The 24,801-nt window shown below is 51.4% G+C and overlaps 3 protein-coding genes across 13 annotated transcripts in view; 1 reads left to right on the forward strand and 2 right to left on the reverse strand.

Moving 5' to 3' along the window:
• The window catches only part of Hps4 (HPS4 biogenesis of lysosomal organelles complex 3 subunit 2), a 41,089-nt gene extending 33,691 nt beyond the window's left edge, over nucleotides 1–7,398 (reverse strand). The window contains exons 1-5 of one of the 9 annotated variants that reach the window (XM_060382612.1): nucleotides 7,283–7,398; nucleotides 6,475–6,589; nucleotides 5,597–5,834; nucleotides 4,039–4,129; nucleotides 1,859–2,002 (exon numbers count right to left, since the gene is read on the reverse strand). In XM_060382612.1, the coding sequence (XP_060238595.1) occupies nucleotides 1,859–2,002; nucleotides 4,039–4,129; nucleotides 5,597–5,637 (276 nt within the window). In that variant the 5' untranslated portion in view covers nucleotides 5,638–5,834; nucleotides 6,475–6,589; nucleotides 7,283–7,398. Of the gene's footprint in view, nucleotides 1–1,858; nucleotides 2,003–4,038; nucleotides 4,130–5,596; nucleotides 6,943–7,282 lie in introns of those variants that run through there. The other 8 variants (XM_060382611.1, XM_021646937.2, XM_060382608.1 and 5 more) reach the window with 8 other exon arrangements.
• On the forward strand, nucleotides 7,363–12,938 carry Srrd (SRR1 domain containing). Of its 3 annotated transcripts, XM_021646942.2 has the most exons (7): nucleotides 7,363–7,578; nucleotides 9,250–9,290; nucleotides 10,340–10,563; nucleotides 10,637–10,735; nucleotides 11,776–11,930; nucleotides 12,274–12,319; nucleotides 12,601–12,938. In XM_021646942.2, the coding sequence occupies exons 1-7, from the start codon at nucleotides 7,376–7,378 to the stop codon at nucleotides 12,805–12,807; spliced, it is 975 nt and encodes a 324-aa protein (XP_021502617.1). In that variant the 5' UTR covers nucleotides 7,363–7,375; the 3' UTR covers nucleotides 12,808–12,938. The 3 variants fall into 3 exon arrangements, with proteins under 3 accessions (XP_021502617.1, XP_021502616.1, XP_060238598.1); XM_021646941.2 differs by having other exon boundaries at nucleotides 12,274–12,938; XM_060382615.1 differs by having other exon boundaries at nucleotides 7,480–7,578; nucleotides 10,284–10,563; nucleotides 12,274–12,938.
• On the reverse strand, nucleotides 12,247–24,389 carry Tfip11 (tuftelin interacting protein 11). Its single transcript, XM_021646930.2, has 14 exons — nucleotides 24,262–24,389; nucleotides 22,976–23,172; nucleotides 22,480–22,697; nucleotides 20,934–21,087; nucleotides 20,541–20,697; nucleotides 19,244–19,371; nucleotides 18,423–18,575; nucleotides 17,039–17,566; nucleotides 16,853–16,959; nucleotides 16,132–16,300; nucleotides 15,463–15,706; nucleotides 14,959–15,101; nucleotides 14,498–14,663; nucleotides 12,247–13,344 (listed from the first exon to the last, which is right to left on the reverse strand). Exons 3-14 carry the CDS (start codon nucleotides 22,686–22,688, stop codon nucleotides 12,989–12,991), a joined length of 2,514 nt encoding a protein of 837 aa, XP_021502605.1. The 5' UTR covers nucleotides 22,689–22,697; nucleotides 22,976–23,172; nucleotides 24,262–24,389; the 3' UTR covers nucleotides 12,247–12,988.
• Between the last annotated feature and the right edge of the window lie 412 nt (nucleotides 24,390–24,801).

Genomic DNA, 24,801 nt, shown 5'->3' on the forward strand with positions numbered 1-24,801 from the left:
ATGTTCCAGATGTAGTTTAGAAGAATGGCAATTGTGATTATGTAGAAGGTCACCTCACCCCTATGGCTTTTACCCAATCCTGTAATGTCAAGGCATGAACCCCCCTGCTTGCTTGCCATGGAAACCCCCTGCTTTTGGGTTTTTCCCTTTAAAAACCCTGTTCACCCAGGGCTCGGGGTCCCACTTCTCTACTGCTGTGTCAGTGAGACTTGGGTCCCAAGTGCGATCACTCTCGTAATAAAGCTCTCTTCCTCTTGCTTCAAGTCGTCCCCCTTCCCTCCACCCCAGGACTGTTCTCCCAACTCAGGACTTCTCGTCACACCTACAAGCTAACTGTAATGAAAAGGGACAGCATCCCTAGCCAGAGCCACTGGGAAAGTGATTGAATTCAGGAGGGACACTATTCATCCCAAGACTTGCACAAAACTAGAAAGCATGACAGGAGGAACTCGCTGAATCCTCAAGCAGACCCAGACCCACCCATGCTCACAGTCACCTGTCTATGACGCAGGTGTTTAGGGAACTCAGCAATGGTGCAGAAATACCAGATAACCAATTTGGGGGATAAAAAATCACCCTTGACCTCCAATCACCCATAAACAAAAAACACAAATTTAGAAGGAAAAGCAATCAACTTTTTTTTTTAAAACTGGAGACCATAATAGAAGGCAATAGTTCCTCAGGCTACAAAAGGCAAAAGCCACAGATGATAGCACTGACTAGACAGCATCAAAACAAAGAAAAAGTAATAGGCATGCTATTAACTGTGTCTCCATATGCATATATATGTACATGTACACACATATACACACACATACATGAACATGGACATGCACGTATACACCAGACAGGTGCAAATGCAAATAAGTAAAAATGATACAAAAAATATCTGCCTTGTTCAGAGCAGGCATATCTGAGGTGACTTGAAGGATTGTGTGTGGCTCAAGGACAGAGCACATGCTTGACACCATGAGGCCCTGGCAGAGTTCTGCAAAATTACCTTTTATTTGCCCGAATTAGTTGTCTTCTCAGAAGCTTACTGCTTTCTCTTTTTTTAAATATTTATTTATTTATTATATATACAGTGTTCTGCCTGCATATACATACACCTGCACTCCAGAAGAGGGCATCAGATCTCATTATAGATGGTTGGGAGCCACCATGTGTATGCTGGGAATTGAACTCAGGAAGCAGCCAGTGCACCTAACCTCTGAGCCATCTCTCCAGCCCCAGATTACTGCTTATTTGAGTTCACACTTTCTAGTTCTTTCTGAACTCTGGTTGGCTAATTCAACTCAGGTGTTCTGGCTCAGAGTCCTCTCCAAGCTGACTGATTCAAACTGGCTTTTCTCAGCCTTTGCTTGGCCTCACACTATCTTTGGCAATCTGTTCTACTCTTCTGGCTCCTTCTCATTCTCTGGCTCATCCTATCTTCACCTGTGTCTAGCTTGTTGTCTCTTGGCAATCTGTCTCTATACAACTGTCCCGGCAAAACTGCCTCTCCTCTCTCTCTCTGCTGCTCTCTTTTAAGTAGCTTCTCTTTTCTCTAGCTCCTCCTGAGAGCTGAGCATATCCTATTCTGTCAACTAACTTTACCTTCATTGTTTGGGATTAAAGGTGTATACTAAGGGTGTGTCTGCACTCCAGCTGGATCACACACAGACCTAGAAGATCTTTGGGTGTGAGCAGAGCAGCCATGTTGCTGGATTAAAATTCTTCACTGCCCCTTGCCTCACAGCAGTGTTGGGAGGGCAAGGGGCAGTGAAGAATTTTACAGTCTGAGGAGCAGCTGCAGTCAGGGGGGAGCACACGTTGTCGCCACAACAGTCCAATACCAGCTCTGTCCCTTCAGACTTACCCACAGATAGTCCCCATCCACCCTGATGGCAAACTTGAGCTTCCGCAGACGGATGAGTGTGGGCGGGGTGCCAGAAAGGTCCCATAGGCAGCGGACGACTCCGGCAAGCTGACCACAGAGCAGCTCCTGCTGGTCTAACAGGGTCTGTGGGAGAAGCAAAGTTCAACCTGATTGTTCTACACAGACCAGCATCTGCTCCCCGTTTTCATGGGCTGAGAATAGTTTTTATGTTTTTAATTTTTAAAAAATTCCCATTGTATGCATTTGTGTGCGTGCTCATGCATGCTCATGTGTGAGTCGGGCATATGCACCACACCTGTGTGGAGAACAGAGGACCAGTTTTTGGAAGCTAATTTTCTCTTCCATTATGAGTTCCAGAGATTTAGTTGAGGCTTATGCTTTGACCTGCTGAGCCATCTGACCAGAAGTGTGTGTTGTTGCTGTTGAGGCAGTGCCTTACTATGTAGACCTGGCTGTCCTGGAACTCACATTACATAGACCTAACTGGCCTTAAACTCAGGGATCCATTTGACACTGCCCTGCCTGTTGGGACTATAAGCATCAGTGGTTACCTCTGGCCCAGTTTTTATAGTTCTTTCTTCTTTCTTTCAAAGATTTATTTATTATCTATACAATGTTCTGTCTGCATGTGTACCTGCATGCCAGAAGAGGGCACCAGATCTCATTATAGATGGCTGTGAGCCACCTTGTGGTTGCTGAGAATTGAGTTCAGGATCTCTGAAAGAGCAGCCAGTGTTCTTAACCTCTGAGCCATCTCTCCAGTAACAGCTGGGCTGGTGGTTTATGCCTATTATCCCACTGACACAAAAGAACCCAAAGTTCAAGGCCAGGGACTACAGAGATGGCTCATCATTTTAGAGTACTTGTTGCCCTTGCAGAGGACTGACGTTTGCTTCCCAGTCTCCACATGATGGCTCATAACTACCTATAACCATCCAGTCCCAGATGACACCCTCTTCTGCCCTTCAGGGGTACCAGGTACACATATACATGTAGACAAAACACTCAGATGCATAAAATAAAACAAGAGTCAAGAGCAGCCAGGGTTGTAAGGCAAGATACTATCTTCAACCATCTCCCCACCATACAAGAAAACCAACAATGGAGAGTGCATGGTGGAGCCACCATAAGGATCAGCTCCTTATGGTGACTTGTGAGTCAGGCTGCTGGGTGGCGGTGGGCTGTTAGAGGACCCCACATCAAGCACAGAGGACAAAGCAGGGCTTTAGCACATGGGAGGCCACACACATTCCCTGATCCACGGCACAGCCACACAGGACAGGGTGGAACAAGAAGTAACACCTGCCGCCCATGATGACATCCTGCCTCACGGAATGGACCTTGAAACTCATCAGATATCCAGAGCTTGCTACAAATGGAAAGTGAAATCTGTGAACAGAAGATGTCACTTGGTGTCACCATAAGGAGGTGATCCCAGAATGTGGCAGGCTAACGTGGCAGCTCAGTAATCTGAGGTAACAAGAATACAGGATGGCTAGTGTGTGAGGCCTGTTATTAAAAATGGGACTTGGCACAGACTAAGCAAGCAGGGTGTTATTAGGGTCCTGACTTGGGGGAGGAAAGGAGTGGGAGAGGCAACCTGGTAGGGTAATGCCAAAGAAATAGCAACAATCAGAGTATAGCTGCAGCTCCTGAACTAAAGAAGTGCTGTCACTCATGGTCACGTCTGTCCGGTGTGCTGGTAAGAAACACTGGTGGGTGAAATGGCACAATATCTAGAACTCGCTTTAAACTTCTCTAGGAAGAAGAGTAAGAAGGATGTGGGCAGCTTTCACAGGTGCCGATGCTACGAATGGTATGGAGGAGTTTGGAATAGTCTCTACTTTTCTGCGTAAATAAATGCTTTTGAAATTAGCTGATCAAAGACCTGAAAACAGGAGACAGACAGCTGGCAGAGCTGGGCGGAGCTAGCAAGAGAGGAGGCCTAAGCTGCTTGGGAACTAAAGACCAAGAGTACTGCCTGATGGCATGGGCCTGTCAGCTCAGCTGCCATGGAGGCTGGGAACTCTGAGAGAACTTGGCTCCAAACTTCAACCATAAGTAAACAGAGGCTGGGGAGAGAGCAGAGCATGCACATGGCCCGAGCGTCATCTCCAACATGTCTTCAAAGAGGCCACACACCAACAGCCCCTGCTTACCTGGGAAGGATAGAAGTAGCAGATACCAGCTCTGGTTGGATCTCCTTCTCCCTTTACCTTGGAACCATCATACAGAAAAAAGTAGTTCCACCTGACAAGAGAACAGAAGGGAGCCATGGGTCCCTGTTGGTGACAATGACAAGTTCAAGACACTTTCTTGCTCCTGGCTCTGGGAGGCCTCGGTGCTCAGCTGCCAGGAAGAGTCCGGTAGCCACAAGCAGATAAACCCACTGCAAGTGTAACCCAGGGAGACCACAGATACGCCAGTGCCCAGCCATCAGCCGCTGCTTCAGGGCCCAGATCTCCCAGTGCAGCTGCACAATCACATTGCCTACATGCTTTCCTGCTGTCTCTCCAGGTTCCGGTAACAAAGTAAACTGAAGTTATCTGCACTGCACTTCTCCCGAGCATGCTGGTGGAAAGGCCCTTCTCCCAAGAACTCATGGAGTCCTGTAATGTGTGTGGAGGACCTGCAGCAGACACACTCACCCCTAAAAGGAAGACAGAGCCTTTGAAATGGACAGAAAAGCACCAGACTCCTCTCTAACCCTCAAAACCTTACCAGCAGCTCAGTCTTGCTTCCTCCCCGCCCTTCCAGAATCCTCAAACTACACAGCGTTGCCTCCCTCCCATATTCTGGGACTACAGCTCAGCCAGGATGGGTGGCTTCGGAAGATTCTATCTCTGAGGCTGGCATCACCTGACTGCCCAAGATGAACTAGACAGAGCACACCAACCAGGCCAGAGCAGCCCACAAAATGGACACACGTTGTCACGGAGCCAGTCTTGCAGGACACAAGGCCTTCCCCTGAACGTCCCCCTTCTCCCTCCTCATGACAGAAACCTGTCCCAACATCATCCACTTTTTTTCAAGCTCCAGGGCTCAATGTGCAACTGACCACAGCTTAGATGGTGATCAAAAATGCCTGTGAAGTTTCAAAGCCCACTGTGCACCACCCATCCTCTCCCACACTCTGAAATCACCCCTGCTCCTCTACATGCACTATACCTCAAGCATGATTTGGAATGGCTCCATTTGCAATCAGTTGCTGGGGCTGCTGAGTCTAGCTAAGCCCCACCCTTCACTGTCACCTCTCGGGAGCATTTGCTGAAGTAGGTTATAAAAGAGGACGAAGCTACAGAGGATGGACGAGGGAGACATTACACAACAGCCTTAGGAGCCAGACTGGCCAGACCTCAGCTGCAGCCATCCTGCCCCTCCACGACACAGACACACCCAGGAGATCAAGACAGGCTGCACCATCCCAATCATCTACCTAAAGTACCTGAGGTGGAGTGTGCAAGGTGTTTCTGGGATTTGATTATTTTTGCTGTACCAGGGATTGAACCCAGGGCCACTCAAATGCTAGGTGAACACTTAACCACTGGGCTATATCCAGCCCAAAACTTTCAAGGTTCAAACATATATGCTCTGGAAAGACTTGGCTTCCACATTTAATGAGGTTGCCCTAAGGGGAACAGAAAGACCAGCTGGCTGAGGCTTCCAGTCCACTCAAAGTGATCCTGGAAGCAGCTTCAGGCAGGCCTTGACACTCACCATGAGGCTGGCTTTGTCTCTGGGGGAGTGGTGGTGGCCATTTACTCTCCAGATGGCCTCATCCTCTTCATCTGGTATTCCTCCTAGAAGCACTTTTCTGTCCCCAACTGGTGGCACAGTCCAGTGACACCAGGTGTGGTCAAGTCAGGTGGTTTCTGCCGCTTGATAACTTTTCATTCAGTATGAAAATGCAACTTCCTTTTGGGGCAGGTTCATTTCCAGAAGTATCTTTGCACCGCTGAGAAGTCAAGGAGGCGACAGACTGGAGGTGGACTAGATCAACACAGTAACATAGACCTGTGGTCTGCCTCAGGAGCATCCATGTGGCTGTCTGCACGGGACCCCTATCTATCAACGCCTCTCTGGGAGCTCCACCTACAGTTCAAAGTCATCCAGTGTGTTCCTCCAAAAGGCCCAAAGTTTCCAGTTCACACACCAGTGTCTCAGCTCTGAGTAAATACAAAGAGTTGATTCTTTCAGAAACTCAGGCAGGCATGTGACTCACACGGTTCGTTAAGTAGATGATTTCGAAACTATGTTTCAAAATAAAAAGAAAGTGGGTAGCAAAGACTTCAAAGCCCTTTTATTTATTTATCTATTTTCAGCAGGAAATACTGTCAGCCTTGGAGAAGGGAAATTAGATAACAAGTGTGGAAAGTTCTGGGTGCAAGGAGCCATACAAATCAGATGCTTGCTAGAGTGACAGTGGAACCTAAATTAGGGAACTGGCACTCAACGGTGTAATCAGAATGTGTATAGCTCTTTAGGATGCAAGACCAGAACTTTCATAGTGCCCTTCATTTCAAACTCCTATCAGGCGGAAGACAATTCAGGGTATCATGAAATACCCAGTCAGAAAGGACCCTGGCCTCACTTACTCTAATCCTTGGCTCCCCCGAGGAAACTGTCCAGAGACAAGTTGTTCAAGGCATTAAAATTACTGTCCATGATGCTGAGGTCTCCTGACAGTAATATTTCACCGTGTAGATAAAACTAGGAGGAAACACAAAAACGGTTTAATCTTTCCTCTTGACAACCTTTCAACTTCGGTCATTTTCATCAATAGTGAAACTTTGATGAAAATTAACTTCCAGCTAATTCCGTCAGGAACACAGTCTCTAAAGCTTTGCCACATATTCTGTGGAAATACAGTGTGTTAATGTCTCTTAGGGAGGGAGCCAGGCATGATAGCTCAGGCCTTTAATCCCAGCCCTGGAGAGGTAGAGGGAGGCAGATTGCTGAATTCCAGGCCAACATTGGCTACAAAGTAGGACCCTCCTTCAAAAGCAAGTAAAGTCCCTTAGAAAGAAGGAAGTGCCTGAAGGGGAACCGCCAAGAACCAGAGATGGCCTAAATATCTGTCATCTCAGCTACAGACACCTCGTTCCAGAGTGTGCACAGGGCGTCTGTGCAGGGACATCTCAGTTCCTGGATCACACCTCCCATTCGCAGAGGCCTGGTCCAAGGACCTAGCAGCTAGTTCTCAAAGGTCTAGATGAGGTCAGTGACCATCTAGTGGGTAGGACCTGCCTCCTGGCAGCCAGACAGGTGACAGCAAGAGGACGGTCCGGCGCGCGCCGGAAGGGAGGCGTAGGAAGTGGCCTCGATGGGTGAGGAGCCGGGAAGCTGCGTCCCGAACGCCCGGATCTCACGCCCGCCCGCCAGCCCGCGTGACAGCACCGATACCTGAGCCCAGCAGCCCCGCGATCACGCGCGGCCCCACCTCCCACCACCAGGGGCTTGGCGACGGCGTGCGCTCGGCGAGCCTGTGACGTCAACATGGCGGCCGCCCTGGCGCGCAGTGGTGACGTCGGGGGCATGGCGGCAGTCGTGCGGTCTTTGGAGCACTGGAACGCGGTGGCTCCGCGAAGGAAGCGCGCACCCGGGAGGCGGCCGCGGCGGTACGAGGGCCAGGCTCGCGGGCCCCAGGCCGAGCCGGAGGCAGACGGAGAGGCTGTGCTGCGCCGCCTGCGGGAGGCCGAGTGAGTGCAGCGCCTAGAGGCCACTCCAGCCTCAGTCTCCCCAAGCGTCTATGCCCACCCGCTGGGGAAGGCTGAGCTCCAGGTTGCACTGTAGCAAGCTTTCGGTAAAGCTGCCGTTCGCGTCACTGCGATTACAGCAGCTTGTCATTCTGCGCCTTCGTTTGACAGTGATGTAACCGTAAAGCACTTCCTGGCGCCTGGTAAACTTCCAGGGCCGGATTCACTGTTGATGTTAGGCCCAGTGTTGATTGTTTTCTTTACTTGGTTGGTTTTCGTTTTATTTATTAGAGGTTGAGGGTGCGTGTGTCATGGCGCATGTGTGGAGCTCAGAGGACCACTCCTTTCACTGCATGCGTCAGAATGATCAAACTCAGTTTGTGAGTCTGGTTTTGAGTTTGAGAGACAGGATCTCATACTGTAGTAGGCTAGCGCAGCAGGCCTGGAACTGGAGGAGATTCTGCCTCTCTCCTAATGCTGGGATTACAGGTGTGAGCCACAGCCTGCAGTCGTTATTATCAGTATTGTAAACCGAGGTTGTAGCGTGAACACAGTTGTCAATGTTGGCATCCGTAGTGTACTGAGCAGCAGCTGTGTGCACAGACTCAGGCATCCTCCATACTTCCTCCATACTTCCCAGCCCCATTAAGATCTTGGGCACTCGGTCATACAAAGGTCATTGTTTCCAAACCAGGCCTTCCTTGGTGATATCAAGGCCATGTTTCCACCTCCATTATACCGGACCCTTCTACCTTACTTCCATTTCCCCACAGCTCGGTCTGTGTCTTATGCCGTGTACCTGCCTTTCTAGTTGTCCTCTTGGAGGACTAAGTCACAAATTTTGGTAGCATTTCAGGTGGGTCAGGAAGGTTATGATAAGGGGGCCAAGTTATACTCAAAAAGTAGTGGTGACCCAGAAGTTATCTCTGAAAAGGAAGGAATTACTGGTTGTGTGGCTGAGGGGCTGGACAGAAGCAAACAGTTCCTCTAAGATCTCTAAAGATCAGTGAGATGAAAGTGCCTGGGGCCTGAACTCTCAAGGCACTCATCAGATAGTTGCTGCTCTCTCAGCTGCTTCAGAATCTCCCAGAGGCCCCTGCTTCTCCCAGCATCCTTGCTGACTCCCTGAGCAGAGAATCTGATCTAGACTACCTAGGATTTAAGAAGTACTTTAATGCTTTAGGGTCTCTTTTCCCTGGAAGAATGTAGGCCGCCTGGGGCAGTTCTTCTCCTCTCTGTGCGTGCCCCCCCAACACTGCCTCTGGCATATTTTAGTTCACTGTTGATGGTTTTGCCCTAGGCAGTGGAAACCAGCTGATGTGAATAAAGACCAGACCCTTGGACTTTCCCTTTAGAATTATCTATAGTGGTCAAGCTGCTCGTTGAGTTTCTGCAGAACTCGTTTAGGCCCTCCTGCTACTCTCCAGTCTTGAGAGGACACTCACATCAGAAAGGCTAAGTCTGAGGGCTTCCTAGTATTTCAGCAGCTGCATCTCTGCCAGGTTAAAGAGGCCGAACAGACCCAGACCATCCCCGGGAAATCTCCCAGAGGTCCTTTTGATCCCAGCAGTCTACATCTAGGCCATGGGTGTGTCATTCAATAAGGGCTGGTTCACGGTCAGGGTTAAGGAGGCCTTAGAGAAGAGAGATGACCACGCCATTTTTTCTCAATAGGGAGGACCTGCGGATCTCTGATTTCTGCAGTTCAGCACTGGGTGAGTATCATGTGGGAGTGGAAGGAGGAGGGCCTGCCTGAAGATGGGCAAAGGACATTCTTCAAAATGTGGGAAAGACATTTTGTTTGTGCTGGGTTCCAGCTACCTTTCTCAGAGCTGTGTCTTTGGCACTTACTAAATCTGCAGTAGAGATGGTAATGCATACATCATGCAGTGTTTGGGGAATTAAGTGAGGTGGTACATGCTTGGCTCTCATATTTCTATATGAGAGCAGTAAATGCTGTTAGTCACTGTCAGGATGGCTAAACTTCATGTCTATCCTGCATTTTCCTTTACATTACAGTGTAGACCCTCCCCTTGCAGCTACGTTCTCAATATAGTATGTTCAGCACGGTACTTAGGGAATGGACAGATCCTGTTTACTGTTTACACTTTGTATCAAAGGCTCCTGTTGTAATCTTTCAGTTGAATTTTACCTGCAGGCTGTAGTCACCAGGCCAGATTCAGATTGTTAAGTAAAAGGCAGCATCAAGCTACCATCCAAAACATGTTAGGGTTCTCTTCCCAGCAAGGACATAGACAGTTTCTCAGCCTTTTGTCACCAGGGAAACCTGTACAAAGATGGCTTTGCCACATTGGTAAACAAAAACAGCTTGTTTATTGTTGGAACACATGGCTCCTTTGTTTTTTGTTTTGTTTTGTTTTGGGGGGAGGTGTTTTTTGTTTTGTTTTGTTTTGTTTGTTTTGTGACAGTAACCTAAAAGGAGGGCCAGGAGGTTGGGTGGGCAGTGGTTTTAAACCTAGCCACCCAGTTGCCCTTTCAGAGGCCATATGCACCCTACACACCTTTCAAGTGCTTCCTGTCAGTCAGGACAGACCTGTCAGGCACGTGGCTTTAGATAAAACCTTTTAACACGCTCTTAGGTTTGGGGCAATAGAGTTCAGGATCCAGTCCTTGGAAGCCAGAACACAGGTCTCAGGCAGCTTCGCTCTGGGTGTTGGGTGTTGAGGCCTGTTGCCCTGCTTTCACAGCCTCGCTCCTGGGAACAGCATGTGCTCTGACCACAACTGGGGCAATGGTCTTTCAGAAACTGTTGCCGAGTGTCTTAGAAAGCAGCTGGAGCAACTACAGGCGCTAACAGAAGCTTTCGGAAGACTGCGCCTTGACCTATCACCCGAAGGGTCGGAAGAGCCCCTGGCCACGAGCACCTTCCCTGTCAAGTGTGTGTGCTATGGCCTTGGGAACTTTGCCTCCTGTGTGACCGCTCGGACCCAGCTCGCGTTTATGCTTCTCTTTCTAGAGAAGTGCCAGGTGAGCTTTGTCTGTCTCGCATGGCATATGGTAGAGGTGTGCCTGGGACTGAAGCAGCCCTTTTACCTTCCAGATCCCCAGAAGCCATTGCTGGGCCTATGACCCTCTGTTCAGCCAAACTGAGGTTTCGGTGCTCTCTTCCCTCGGTGTGACTGTGCTGAGCGAGAATGAGGTAGGTGCTCTCAGCTCCTCCAGACCACCCACCTCTGCCCGTGGCCAGCTTTCTATGATTCAGTGCCTCGCTGGCCTTCCTGGAGCCTGGAGAAGCCCAGTAGTCACTTCCATTTTGGACTGTTAAACCCACCAGGAAAACTTGCATCAGCACCGTGAACTAATGTGTTAGGTTTGCAAACCCTTAAGTCTAGGGCCTGGGAGGATAGCTCATCTGTTAAAAGCACTCTTCCAGAGGAATGTTACCATGTGGAGTCTCACAACCATCTGTAACTCCAGTTCCAAAACACCTGGCCCCTGTAGGCATCAGGCATGCACATAGTGCACAGGCATGTGAACAAAACATGTAAACACACAAAAAATTACCAACAAAACATACGGGTCAAACCTTGTAGGTCCTATCTGGGTTCTGTGTGAGCTCTGGGAATAACTCAGGCTGGACTGGCATGATCAGGTGGCAAGCACCTTTACCCCGCCCCTCTTGGGTTATTTTACAGGGTCTTTGTGGCCTAGGATGGTCTCAGCCTCATGATCCTGCTGCTTTGGGCAGTGGTGAGACCCTACAGCACCAGCTGCAGACCAGCCTGTGAGTGCTAGCTTTGCAGAGAAGAGCAGATGCAGAGGCCTGAGGAGACCTGTAACCTGAGGGAGCGAGGACAGCAGCAAGGTTAGCCTGTGCACAGAGAGCCTCGAGCAGGCCCTGCCCAAGACCACAGGCAGCCACAGGGAACCACCATGGGCTCATGCCTGACAGATGGGAAATTGCAAGGAGAGGAGCAGAGGGCATGGCCAGGCACCTGTTAGAAGAGGGCACTGTGACCCGGTTGTGATGAGGCTTGGCAGTGAGAAAGGATGCCTGGAAGATGTAGAACACAGGTCATGGGGACAGTCACCACACGGAATACCTGCATTTAGTCAGCTTGGGTTTCCTCTGGATGACTCCTTTAGTCACGTACAGCGGTACGCTAACATAGCCGTGCCACAAGAGAGCGAGGCTTTGCACTCAGCTCCTCAGCACCCATTCTGCTATCAATTCCACAGGAGGGGAAGTGCAGTGTCCAGGGCCAGCCCACTGTCTTCTACATGCCACACTGTGGTACAGCTCTGTACAACAACCTGCTGTGGAGCAACTGGTCCGCAGACGCCCTCTCCAGGGTGCTCATCATTGGGAACAGCTTCCAAGGCCTCCAGGAAAGGTAACCCAGTGGGACCGCCGGACCCATCCACAGGCAGAAAGGCTTTCCCATAGGAACTGGGTGACCGGGTCAAGGCTTGTCAAATCCCGGGTCCAGCTTACAGCACTGGTGGAATCTGCAAGTAATCCCCCCTACTGAGGACAGTGTTTGAGCAGCCACGCCTTTTAAAGTGCAGACCACGCTCACAGCGCCTGCCTGTGCTGACCTCCCCAGGAGCTGCTTCCTGGGGTCCCACTGCGCAGCCCTCAGTCCTGCAAGCAGCTTGTTTTTCTACCTGTCAAAAGTTGAAAAACAAAATCACCCATACACTTCCTAGTTGTGTAAATATATATTTTATTTCTAGGTTGTTGACAAGGATCCTGCAGGAAAATTATCCCTACGTTGCAAAGGTATCTGACAAGATAGCCGGGTGGGGGTGCAAGGCCATAGTATCCGCCCATGTTAATGAGCACACATACTGGGAGGGGGCCCCCCTGGAACCAGCTGGTGCCAAACCCTTTCATCCTCAGGGTGAGCCAGCATTCCCATTGCCCTTGGGGCTGAAAAGCATTGAAATACAAACCTCCATTTCTTATTTTTCAAAAGGAAAATGGGGTGTCCAAGTGAACAGAAAAGTAAGCCAAGAGAGTGGGGTCATACCTAATGCCTGTGTCTGGACCTCTCTGCTCAGATTCTGAAAGGCCTGGAGGAGTCCCCACTGCCTCAGAACCCCCGGTACGCCGACACCTTCAACGACACGTCTGTGCACTGGTTCCCACTACAGAAGCTGGAGGGACTGCCAAGGGACCTGTGGGCATCTCGGGAGGAGCCTGACTACCACAACTGTGAGGACCTGGAGATCATCAGGAAACCCACAGACTGTGCTCAGTCCGTGTAACAGGGCAGTACTTGCCACCTGGGCTGGAGGCCACAGTGCAGACCACACCAGCCTCTCTGCCAGGCCAACTGGTGGCGTTACCATGTCCTGCCCTGGTGGCCTGGTCTCCCAAGTAGAGACATTTATTATGAGCTCGTTTAAAGTGCTGTTTATTCACACCTGCCTGGCGTGGCCCCCATGTCTACTTGGCCATGTCAATGAGGCTCTGCAGGGAGGTGGGCACCCATGTCTTCTCGCCCTGCACGAACACCACGCCCCGGTCAATGTAGATGACAATGCGGCCGAAGGTGTAGAGCTGCTTGCCCTCGTGCCGCTTGCCGATGACGGGCATGAACACGATGTTGTGCTCCTCCGCCTTGGTCTCAATGAGGTCCTTAAAGTTCATGGGCACAGTGCTGGTAGCCACACCGATGCCCCTCTGTGCCATGTTCTCAGCCTCCCGGCGCTCCTGCATGGCCTCGTACTGGAAGTCCTTCCTGCGCTCCGTGTGGGTGAGGTAGGCAATATTCTCCCTTGCACCTGGCTGCATGTAGGCTCCTGAAAGGAGGACAGTGAGGACACGTGTGTGTTGTGATGACATGGTGTGTGACTTGATGAGGCACCTCTGCCTAAGGGCACAGGCACTGACACATGATCAATGCATGCTTGGGGAGTCGACATCACCAAGCGGGTCTGGGAACCACGTGGCTGATGTCAAAGACCAAAGTGAACCTGTCAGTATCAGAGGAGACGTGGACCCCTAAAATCACCATTTACAAGGTCAGCAATGGCCTACACTGCTTCTACTTTCCCTTGGCCTCCAAGAATGGAAAATGTGGCTGTAGAGATGGCTCATTGGTTAAGAGTATGCATTACGTATGTACTGCAGAGAATCCACGTCAATTCCTAGCACCCACTCAGATGGCCCACAGCTATCTAAGTCCAGATCTATGGGATCTCTACCCTCTTCTGGCCTCCCCTGGCACTGCACTCCTTTGTACAACACCCCCACCAGACACATAAACACAAGATTAAAAACTTAAAAGAAAAAATGGAAAAGGTATTTAGGGTATTAGGGTATGTGGAATTGAAGGATCATGGGGCAACACAAATGCTAAGCTGTGGGGGTACGAGGAACAACCACTTCTGGGAACACCATGGTCTGGGGTGGGTGAAGTGGGAACAGGTTAAAGGAGATAGCAATTCCCATCCCAGCTGCCACTCTGGAGCCATGTACCCTCCATGAGCACTGAGCCTCACCAAGAGCTGAAACACAGCAGGGAGAGGGCCAGGCCCTGTGCTTCTGCTGTGAACACCTCAGTCTACTTATCGCTCAGCACTGTGACCTGCGTAACCTCAACCCTGGGCCAAGACAGTGAGCAGTGGTGCACAAGGACACAGCAGCCGAGGGCCACAGACATGAGTTCAGCCCTCTGTGGCCCAGGAAGTAGGCATCAACACTGTTTCAGAGGCAGAGAACATCACTCTGAGAAGGAGCAACTACCAAGCGCTGTCTGCACAGCAGTGAGTCAGACCCAGCTCCTGTCAATCTGTCACAGGGTGTGGTGTGAGCCATAAGTTCCTAAGTCCACTGGACACTGTCTAGAGAGTGAAGTGATGCTTAAGGTGGCCTCCCAGATTACCAAAAATGGGAGTCAGTGTCATGTTTAGGAAGCAGGGCCAGGACATCCCCAACAGCAACCCTACTTACCCACATTGGAGGACACGGCCCTGTTCATGATGTCAAGGGCTTCGTTGAACTTGTCCTTGACAGAAGGGTGTGCCAGCACCTGGTCTGAGAACATGGATTTCCAGCCCAGGTACCACTTAGTGATCTCCTCATAATTGGGGCTGTTACTGAGCCAGGAGCACAGCACCTACCAAGGAATACAGGACACTAAACCACTGGCCACATACTGGATAGGGGGCTGGACCACAGCTGCAGGAGCAGTGTCCCTATGTGGCTCATCCCAGCAGTCCACACTACAGGGCTCATGTTGCTGCAGCATATAGCAGTTATAGTAAAATCTGCAGCCAGCCTGTGGCCTAAATATACTGAGCCTTAATCTCATCCCAGACCGGTTCTGTGAGCTGAGATGATGTAATACTGTGCCCAGATAGCAGTGAGTACCAAGGACTCGGGGCTCTCCCCTCTACCCCACCATGTCCCACCTGAAGCCACTTGGGGAAGAAATGCTTCTCCAGCAGCCCCACCAGGCTGGACACAGAGATCATCCCTTCCCAGTCCATCACCCAATAGAAGGCGTCCATATGCTGCTGGTGGGGGTTGATGACGAGCTCACCCAGGCACATGCCTGCAAGAGAGATGGTCCCTAGCTCAGCTTCCGCAGTGGGAAAGTCATGGAAGCACACAGTGCCCTCCGGCAGACCTTTCAGTCTCCAGTCTGCTCCTTCCTTCTACCCAGAATGAACTCCCCATGATTCACAAGCACTTAAGAGGCCAGTGGCTTTCTGGTTCTGACACCCAGGCCAGCCCCATCAGGAAAACTACAAGGCAGAGAGCGCCCCAAGTGCTCACTGCAGACCTTGTTCACAGCTGTGAACACGCAGCAGGAAGGCCCTGCTTGCCCTCCTGCCCCACCTCTCCCTAAGCAGTACCTTTGCAGTGGGACACTGAGTAAGCCACACCCAGCCGCCATGACCCTGGCTCCTTACCCAGCTTGGGCACGATGTTCCTGAGCATGAAGGCCTCCCAGGACCCAGGGGTTAGGACCTCTTTCCAGGGCTGCAGGATGAGCTTGGCTGAGGCATCACTGGGGTGCCATTTCTGCAGCGCACTGGACAGCTTACTGCGGACGGGGGAGTAGAGCGGCTCCAGGCGGGCCTGCATGAGGGGCAGCCACGGATGGATCCACGAGTGGATGGGAACGGTGTCTGTCAAGGGGTTCCAGTTGTCCACCTGCAGGATGAGGGCAGAAGGATGAACAATGTAGCTCATGGACAGTTCAGGACTCACCAGTGCTGTCATTAGGGTGAGCCCTATGTGTCCTGACCAAGAGCCACAGTCCTTGTGTGTGGAGGCCAAGAGCCACCGTACAGGTAAATGGCAGGCACAGAAGCGGCCAAGCTGCCTTGCAGGCAGTTTGAACTCTAGGACCCTCCACAGAGGAAAATCAAACACTCATGCCACCAACTCAAACCTCAGCATGGCTCCAGATTCACCAAAGGCGCTGAGAAAATGACCTCCGCCTTGAGGGAGGTAGGGAAGGGGTACTATGGAAAAGGCTAGAACTACTGCAGGACATCAGCCATGCTGACAGAGTCCTTGAATCCCAGGCATCTAGCAGCACACAGATGGAGACATGGTGCCGGCGCTCTGCCTACCTCCTTCTGCAGCTTAGGGAAGATGAGCTGGTCCAGGATATTGTCCAGAATCCACACCGGGATGATGGGTGCCCAGCTGTCCAGGAAGTCTACCATCGGGTCACAGTTCCTGGGTTGCCACTGGGCAACCACATTCCGAACAAAAGGCATCCAGACCTCCCACATGAGCCTGTGAGAGGCAAGGGCGGCTGGTCAGCCTCACTACTGGCTTCCCAGTGCTCAAAGTGTGCCACCCCACAGACCTCACAGGAAACCTCAGGCCAGTCCCCACTGGGGCTCCCATGCTGTCTGGGCTCCTCTGTGGTGCCACAACTGGCAGGACCATGTAGCTAATGGTGTCAGCACAGGGTATCAGGTACCTTCCCACCAAGAACCTCTGTTCACAGCACCTCTCACACTCGGGCTCACAGCTTGAATGGCCCCTCCTGAGACACCTCTGTCCTCTCCACACCTGCCTCCTCGGGTCTCACTGTTATCCTGCACTGCCTGTTCACTTGTCTGCATTTTCCACTGTGGGCGAAAGCTGCTCATGATGCTCCCAGGGTCAGCCCAACTCCTGGATACTCAGGACGCTCAACAGACCCGTGAGCAAGCACGCCTTCAAGCCCAGAACAGTGCCAGTGTGGAGCAGTCAGTGGGGGAGAATGGCTGTCCTCCAGCCTTCAGCAGGATTCCTGCTCCTTGGGAGGCAAGGCCATGCAGTGGGGGTGGGGCCTGGCACCTGTGGAAGGCGTCTGAGGACAGGTCCTGGCTGCTGTGAGATAGCAGCTGGTCGTTCTCCAGGAGGCTCTTCCACTTGGATATGATCTGGGTGCCATAGCTGCTATCCTGCAGAATACCAGCACATCAGCCTTGCCACCTCAGGAGCCATGCCCCAGCCCAAGCAGCAGGCTGCGCCCCAGCTCACCTCGAGGGGGTGCCAGTCCTTGAAGTACTCCTTCACAAGCGGGTACACGATGGCCACAGCGAGGTCCGCGCGGTCCGCCAGGCGGTACTCCTCATAGTACTTGTCCTGCAGCGTCTCAAAGATGTGCGCACACTCATCCAGCGTGAGGGGGTCGGCGCCATGGGGCTGCATGCGGCGCTCACACTCCTCCACCAGGGCCAGCACCTTGCTGAGGTTGGAGATGACGCGTTCCTCGTGCGCTAGCACCTCGGCGGTCTTCTGCAGCTCGTGCGACAGGCTGACCACCATGTCCCGCTCGTACTGCAGCTGGCGGTCGCTCTGGATGATCTCCTGCTCCGTGTGCTCAATCAGCAGCTGCAGGTTGTGCTCCAGCTCCGGCAGCGCGAAGCCCGGCACCCTGGCTTCCTTACCAGCTGTGGGAGGCAGCTGCGGCAGCAAGGGCACTCCCTCGTCAGGCACGCTGTGCTTGTGGCTGATCTGACTATAGCTGTAGTACACTTTCTGCTCCCTGCCTGTCATGTCGATCACCTTGGAGAGAGAGGCAGGTTGCCACCTGTCAGCCACTGCAGGGATACGGCGCTGGTCAAGTGTAAGAGCTCCGCTAATGGAGCAGAGCTGCCTACCACAGGCCTGGCACACCATCTCACACTAAGCAGTGACAAGCAGCTGCCACCGCTGCTGTCCAGCTCCTTGGAAAGTGACAGCAACACCATGTGTCCATCATAGAAAGGAAGGATTTCACCACCATCCCAGCTGTTCCAAAATCTCACTTCATGCACAACTGACAGGCCTGACAGTTGTGGGTCCATCAGAACTCCTTAAAGGACAGAGACGTCAGCTGCTTTCCCTCCTCTTACTGCCATCCTCCCAGGAGCCCTCGCCTCAGTCTCAAACAGCAAAGTTTATCTACAAATGAATCCATGGAGAAAACAAACCAAAGGAGGCCGCAGGCTGGACAGAGGCTCCTGGTGGGGAGCTGTGCTCACCACTAACAGTCTGCATGGGAAGGTGGAGGGTTCAGCAGTGACAAGAGTGGAACCCAGGGCCTGGCATGTGCTGTTAGAAGTGTTACTGAATTCACTGCACTTTAGCTCTGGACAAATGCAAGTGCTGTGTGCCTGACCGCTGTTGTACCCTGAAGGGCAGAGGGTCAGGACCAAGAAGCAGGGCTGTACTGGAATCCCAGTGTCGGGATGTGAGGGACGACTGAGCATTTGAGGACAGCATATGCTAAGAGTTCCAGGCCAGCCTGGGCTACATGGGGAGATTCTGTTTTGGTGTGAGAAATGGACACACATACACCCCCCCCCCCCACACACACACGAATGCATGCACATGCATATGCACAGACAATGGACAGGGACCTCATAAGAGATCCTCATACCTTGACCTGGGACAGCTCCTTCTGAGGTGCTGTGAGCTTCTTGCTGACCCTGCCCTTGGCCTTCAGCTCCTCCACGGTCTTGTAAGAGTATTTTGGCTTCTTCTTGCTCCCACTGGGGTCTTTCCTCCACTGGCTCAGCTCCTTCTGAAACTCCTGAGGTAGAGGGAGACAGTGAGTGACAATGGGAGAAGCCTCTTCCACAGCAGCCAGGATCAAGGCCCGCAGCAGGCCTGCAGCCACCAAGGACCACTCCCCAACATCTCTGCACAGTACAGGTGTGAGAAGCCAATGGCGGTGGCTGAGCAAAGGGCGAGGCTCTGCTGCTCTTCAGTGGACTCACACAGAATGCAGAAACAGCATGAAGGGTTGGGAAATGCTGGCCCTATCAGGCGGGGCTCCACAAAAATGGTGAGCATTTCTGTGTTAGCATGAAGGTAGCGTGAGTGAGGACATGCTCACCCTACAGGTCAGTCCCCCTTCACACTGATTTAACCTGTCATTCCCTTGCTCTCAAGCAGCTGGCGTTGCAGCTGTTCAGAAAGCATGGCACCTGCTCTCCCCAGGCCAGCTCTGGGCTGAGGAGAGCCTGCTCTGCCGTCAGCCCACCATAGAGCAGCATGCTTCTGCTCCCCACCCTGTCCATTGCCTCACACACACCTCAGCCTACAAGAGCAATGTCATCGGCTGTACACTGAGCCCGGTAGGGCCTGCCACCTAAGTAGGCATGGTGACACCCAAAGGCCAACAGCATGTACAACCCGTGAATAACAGTGCCTGGAATGGCCCAAGCCATGAACCAGCCACACAGCTGCCCTCGTTACCTCTTCAGCCTCCTCTTCAGAGTCAGCCACAGGGAAGTCCTGCAGAGACTGAGTGGTCCGCTCTGAGCCATAGGCACCCACAGCTCCTTTGCCTTTTCTTTGTTTAGCTTCAATGGGGTTGATGATACCTGAACAAGGACAGAGATTTTTCAGATTTCAGCAACCTATGTGAAGATGCCAGTATGAGAACACTTCCTGCTCCTCACCCCGCCAGCACACCATACATGAGTGCCCTTCCCTGTGTTCAGGACAGTGCCACACCCCTGGGACTTGATTAAGTGAGGTCACTTCTGGCCTTGGAGAATATAGGTGAATGGAAAACAGACCACTTTGGAGGATTCAGCCCTGCTCTACTGTCCATTACTGGTGTCAGAAGCCTATACAGCAAGCACAGTAACTCAGGGGGATGACTGGCTGAAGGACAGCTATGGGCTGGTAAGGGGCTCACATTGCCGCAATTAATGCAGGTGGCCTTGAGGTGAGAATTACAGCGTTTCTGATTGGACCCAGTTCCTGCTAAAAAAAAAAAAAAAAAAAAAAAAAAAAAAAAAAAAAAAGGCTGAGTGCTTGCTTCCTGTGGCTCTGAGCCAAAGTGGTGAGCTGCATATGCAAGGGGCTGCTTCCCAATGGGGCTGGTGCAGGAACAACATGGGTGCTTGTCAGCTAGCAGCACAGGCGCATCTTCAACTGGCGAAGGCTGCCATTCTGGGCCGTGCTGTGCCACGTACTGAACCTCCTGACACCAAGATGCTGACGGAGAACAAAGGCCACAGGAGCAGGGATGCAGAGCTGAGCCTTCAGAGCCCAGACAGGCACACATAAATGTCACAGGAGGGCAGGTTACAAGCCACAGGGAGCTGAGGACATTGCTTTGAGAAGGCCACAAAGGCAACTGTGGAGCAGTCAAACTTCTGCCAGGCAAAACCTAGAGCACCAGGTGAGACTGTTTGACTTCAAAATATTAGCAGTTTCTTCATTAGAGACACCAGGCTAACAGAGATATGTGTGTGCAGCCACTTTAGACTCCAGCATTCTCATTCCCACTTAACCAAGTTCTTTACTGAACCTGGGTTTTAAGAAAGCCAAGCAGCTGGGGGGCACAAGTGGCCTATGCTGCCAAACCCAGCTGCAGAGTTAACGGCCCTTTGTTTGGTTTTGAGCTAAGCATCCTCCCAGGGCCTGTGCATCTACCAGGGACATCACCCACACTTGAAGGGCTTCCTAGGGAAGAGGCAGGCTGATGAGATGAGCCCTCCCTGTGCCACACACACACACTCTTCTTGGGCCTCAGCCTCACCTTGTGCATTCTTCCCCAGGCCCCGACCAGGGACGTAGCCCATCTTCTGCAACAGCTTCTGCCCAATCCCCTTCGTGTGTCTCTCCCAGCTGCCAAAGTCCATGAAGGACTTGGTTCCTCCTGCAAAGCCTTTCTGGCTGGGCTTAAAATTGCCGCCCTGCAAAGAAAAAAAAAGACGAGCTTGGGGGAGAAAGAAAAACAGAACAATCCAGTGGAGCGCAAGCATTTTGAAGAGCAGCATGAGAACCAAAGCTACGTCAGTGACACAGAGCAGGAAGAACACTGCAGGACCCACAGGCGCAGCTCACTGTCCACCGGGCCTTGCCCTGTGCAGGAAGCCTCTGCACTGGTGCCCTGAGGAGTGCCACCTAGAGGCTCTCCTGCAGGACCTACCGTCTTTAACTTCTTTGGTCCTAAATCCTTCGGAAAGTCCTCCTGCTTAACAGGCTTCTCATCATCGTCAGAGTCCTCCGAGTCTGCTTCCTCAGCTGCCCCTTTCTTGAGCCCTGCGCTGATGAAGTTGACAGGCGCAGAGTAGTCTCGGGCCCTGCAGACATACACAAAGCCCTCAGGTCTTTAGAGAATGCCTCTGCAGGACCTTATCCTGGAAACTGCTCACGAGACAGTTTCATATAGTCAGGGCCCTCATGGGATCCACTTTTTTTTTTTTAATATTTTATTTAGTTATTTTATGCACATTAGTGCTCTATCTGCATGTGCACCTGCATGCCAGAAGAGGGGAGTAGAGGGTGTAGATGGTTGTGAGCCACCATGTGGTTGCTGGGAATTGAACTCAGGACCTCTGGAAGAGCAGACGGTGCTCTTAACCAGTGAGCCATCTCTCCAGCCCTGGGATCCACTTTAAAGCAGTAGTATGTTTATTTATGTCCAAATGCCAAAAGGACTCAAACCAGGACTCCTGTAATCTTATATTTAATATTTTCAAAAATATTACACACATGACGATGTGGGTGCCCAAGGAGCCAAAAGTATAGATCCCTGAAGCTGCAATTATGGGCAGTTGCAAGCTGCCTGACATGGGTACTGGGAGCCAAACTCAGATCTGCAAGAGCAGCATTCAATCTTAATTGCTGCTAAGTCATCTCCCAGCCCACATTTAACATTTATGGGATCTGTTCAATTCAAATATGTAGCTGACGTAGCTGGAGATTTGTCACTGTCAACAGAGTTGATTATAAATTCAAAATATGATGAAGTGATCTTACTTCTCTTTGACACTTCAAAAAATGTCAGAGGATAACCTCGTGGAGCGGTTCTTCCCTTTTACCTTTTATGTAGGGTCTGGTGACTGAACTCTGCTAGCCTGGCTTGCAGGCAAACCTCTGAGCCTTCTCACAGGGTGTCCATTTTACAACTGAAAACACTGTTTTAGCTTAGTGTTTGCTTCAGAGGGGTAGAGCCCTTACCTAGCATGCATGTGGCCAATTTCCAGCAGAACACCTACACCGCATTTATTTTAGATACAACTTCAAGTGTAAAAATCAAACAGAAAAATTCAGATAGATAAAAATAATCCTAAGTGAAATGGATAAAAAATTCTGGCTGCAGTCAAGTGTGGGGACACATGCTTTTTCCTTTTCTTGTGAGACAGTATATAGCCCAGCCTGTACTACCACACTTCCCCTGTGGACCTACTCAGTTTTCTATCTTTGTTTCAGCCAACAAGGTCTCCACAGTGCCTTCTCGACCTCCCTGTCCTGAAGGCGCCTGTGAGGGCACTCCTTGACCAGTTCCAAAGCTGCCATGCCTGTGATAGGTTAGCATTTCTCATAAGTAGCTGTGTTCCCATCACACAGCAGTTGCTGAGGAGGAACCTACCACCCCAGCTCAGTATCACAGAGCAGGATGCTGTAGCTATGGACTCAGGAAGGCGTCCCCCACTCCTCTATGCCAGGGCATGCAGCCCAGCAGACAATACCGTTTTCCTCCAAAGCTTGGCCTCTCCTCATCCGAATCACGCTCAGCCCACACCCCATAGGTGGCCTCCTCCTTGGTCTGCCAGTGACGCTGACGATTGGGGTTAAACTCATTCTGGAGATCCCAGTCGGTGATCTCGAAGTTCTCACGCTCATCATCATCATCATCCAGATGGCCCTCCCCGTCCCGGTACAGGTGGGACAGAGACATGGCCAGTCTCTAGAGGAAGGGGGAGAAGAACAGCACTGTGAGAACCTGGGGCCAGCAGAAGAGCCTCACGAGTCTCTATTCTTGTTTCCTGAAAACAAAAAGCCCATTAGCCTCGTGCTGCTGCTCAATAAAGCAGCCATAAAACAAAGGACAAAGTTACCAGATCTGCAATAAGTGGGACAGTCCCTGCAGTCCACATGGTTTTAAAAAGTCAGGCTGCCTTGGCCTTGCAGAGTCAAACATCAAACACACCACAGACTGGAAGTAAGGGTTCTTCATGGGATTACCTCAGAACTGGGTGGGCACCTTGGTCCTTTTTGTTCTCCAGGAAAGAGTTAGATCTAGTCGCTTTTCACTCCCAGGGAAACTTCAGAACGTTTTGGAAATACTGTTTCATGAGACTGAAGGTTTCCTTCCCAAACCTGAACAGCTTCTGAGGCACTGAAAAGCTGCAGTCTTTATGAATGCCACTGCTCAGTTCCACCTAAAAGGCAGGGAATAAACACACTGTTCTACCCAAGTATCTCTTCAGCTTTCTCTCGTAAACTGTATCAGTGACTACAGTCAGATTCAGAAGTAGCTTGTAAGGACTATTAAGATGATACTTTAGAAAAAAAAAAATCCTCCCAACACTCAGGAGGCAGAGCCAGGTTCATCTCTGTAAATTCAAAGCCAGCCTGATCTACACAGTGAGTTCCAGGCCAGCCAGGGCTACAGTCAGACTTGGTCTCAAAACAACAACAAAAGCTGAGTTCCCAGTTCTCAAGAAACAGCATCCTCACCTGACAAGGTGATGCTAGCCTTTACTCCAAACACTATGTAGGCAGAGATAGGCATATCTCTGAGTTCAAGGTCAGCCTAATCTACAATCAAGTTTCTGGACAGCCAGGGCTCTGTTACACAGAGAAATCCTGTCTCAAAACAAAAAAATGAAGAAAAGAAAGCAGGCGTCCTCTACTTCAGCCCCATGGTCAGCTTCAGGTTCACCATCATTACCAGTCAAGACTGAGAAGTGAATCCTTCGGAACAATTGTGAAAATCAGAAACAATTAACAACCCAGCCTGAGTGCAAACCCCACCTCTAGCAGCGTCTCTGTACGCGGATATTTCAGACAAAGCCCCAACACAGTGCGCTGCACAGTAAGGTCCTAAGTACGTGACGCCATCGCGTTCAGATGCCCCAGTGACTGACGTCTCCAGCAAAGGAGTCTGGGACTTCTGGCAGGGCAGGAAACTGGCCCGTTGTTACGAATATCACTCCACAACTTACTAGGCACCGGTAACCTCAACAGGTTCTAACCTCAGCTACGAGCGCACGTTGAGTGCAAAGTTATCAAAGGAGGCAGGAGGCCCTGGGCCCACGGGTAAAATATCATCGCCTCTCCCACACAAGAAATGGGGGGAAAGCCCACAGAGGTCAGGAGACCCTCCGAACACGCTCGCGGGTCCCAGTGCCTCATCTGGTCTGAGTCCCGCAGCGAGCCGGGCTAGAGACCCGGGTGCAGGGAGGTCATGGGGCCGCCGCCGCGGAGGCTCAGCCAGCGTTCCGGACACCATACCCCGGCCCACTCACCTCGTTCAGCACCCGCGATCCACACAGCCTTCTTCCAGGGTCCAAGATCCTGCGAGGAGCCTGCCAGCAGAAACCCGGATGTAGCCTCCCGGCGCGCCGCAATAACGTCATCCAATGGCGGAAATGGCGCGCTGTTGCCCCGGCAGCGACCTAACGCTAGAGGGGTCGGGTCTGCGGAACGGAAAAGCTGGTGAGCCCGCTTTGCTCTATTTCCGTTTCTCAACGGAACTGAGGCCGTCTGGACGTCTGGTCCCAGGGCACTCCATTTTCAGGTACTAGAGACTCAGTCAACCAAAGGCGGTGAAGGAGTGAGTCCAGGAAAGCCACCCCCGGAGAGAACCGCCGATTCCAGACAGTCGTTGTCACGAGGACCCTGAATAATTAAAATATCTTCAGACTCCGTGTTGCAGGAAGAAAAGGTTAATGGCCTAATCCCAGAGAAAGAGCTTGCCTGCCGGGAGAGATTTCTCTGTTCAAATTCCCGTCATTGCAGAGTAATCGGCTTTTGTTTTATTTTTTTCTGTAAAACTGTAAACAGGA

The sequence above is a fragment of the Meriones unguiculatus genome, chromosome 4 (genome assembly GCF_030254825.1).
Source record: "Meriones unguiculatus strain TT.TT164.6M chromosome 4, Bangor_MerUng_6.1, whole genome shotgun sequence".
Lineage (NCBI taxonomy): Eukaryota > Metazoa > Chordata > Mammalia > Rodentia > Muridae > Meriones > Meriones unguiculatus.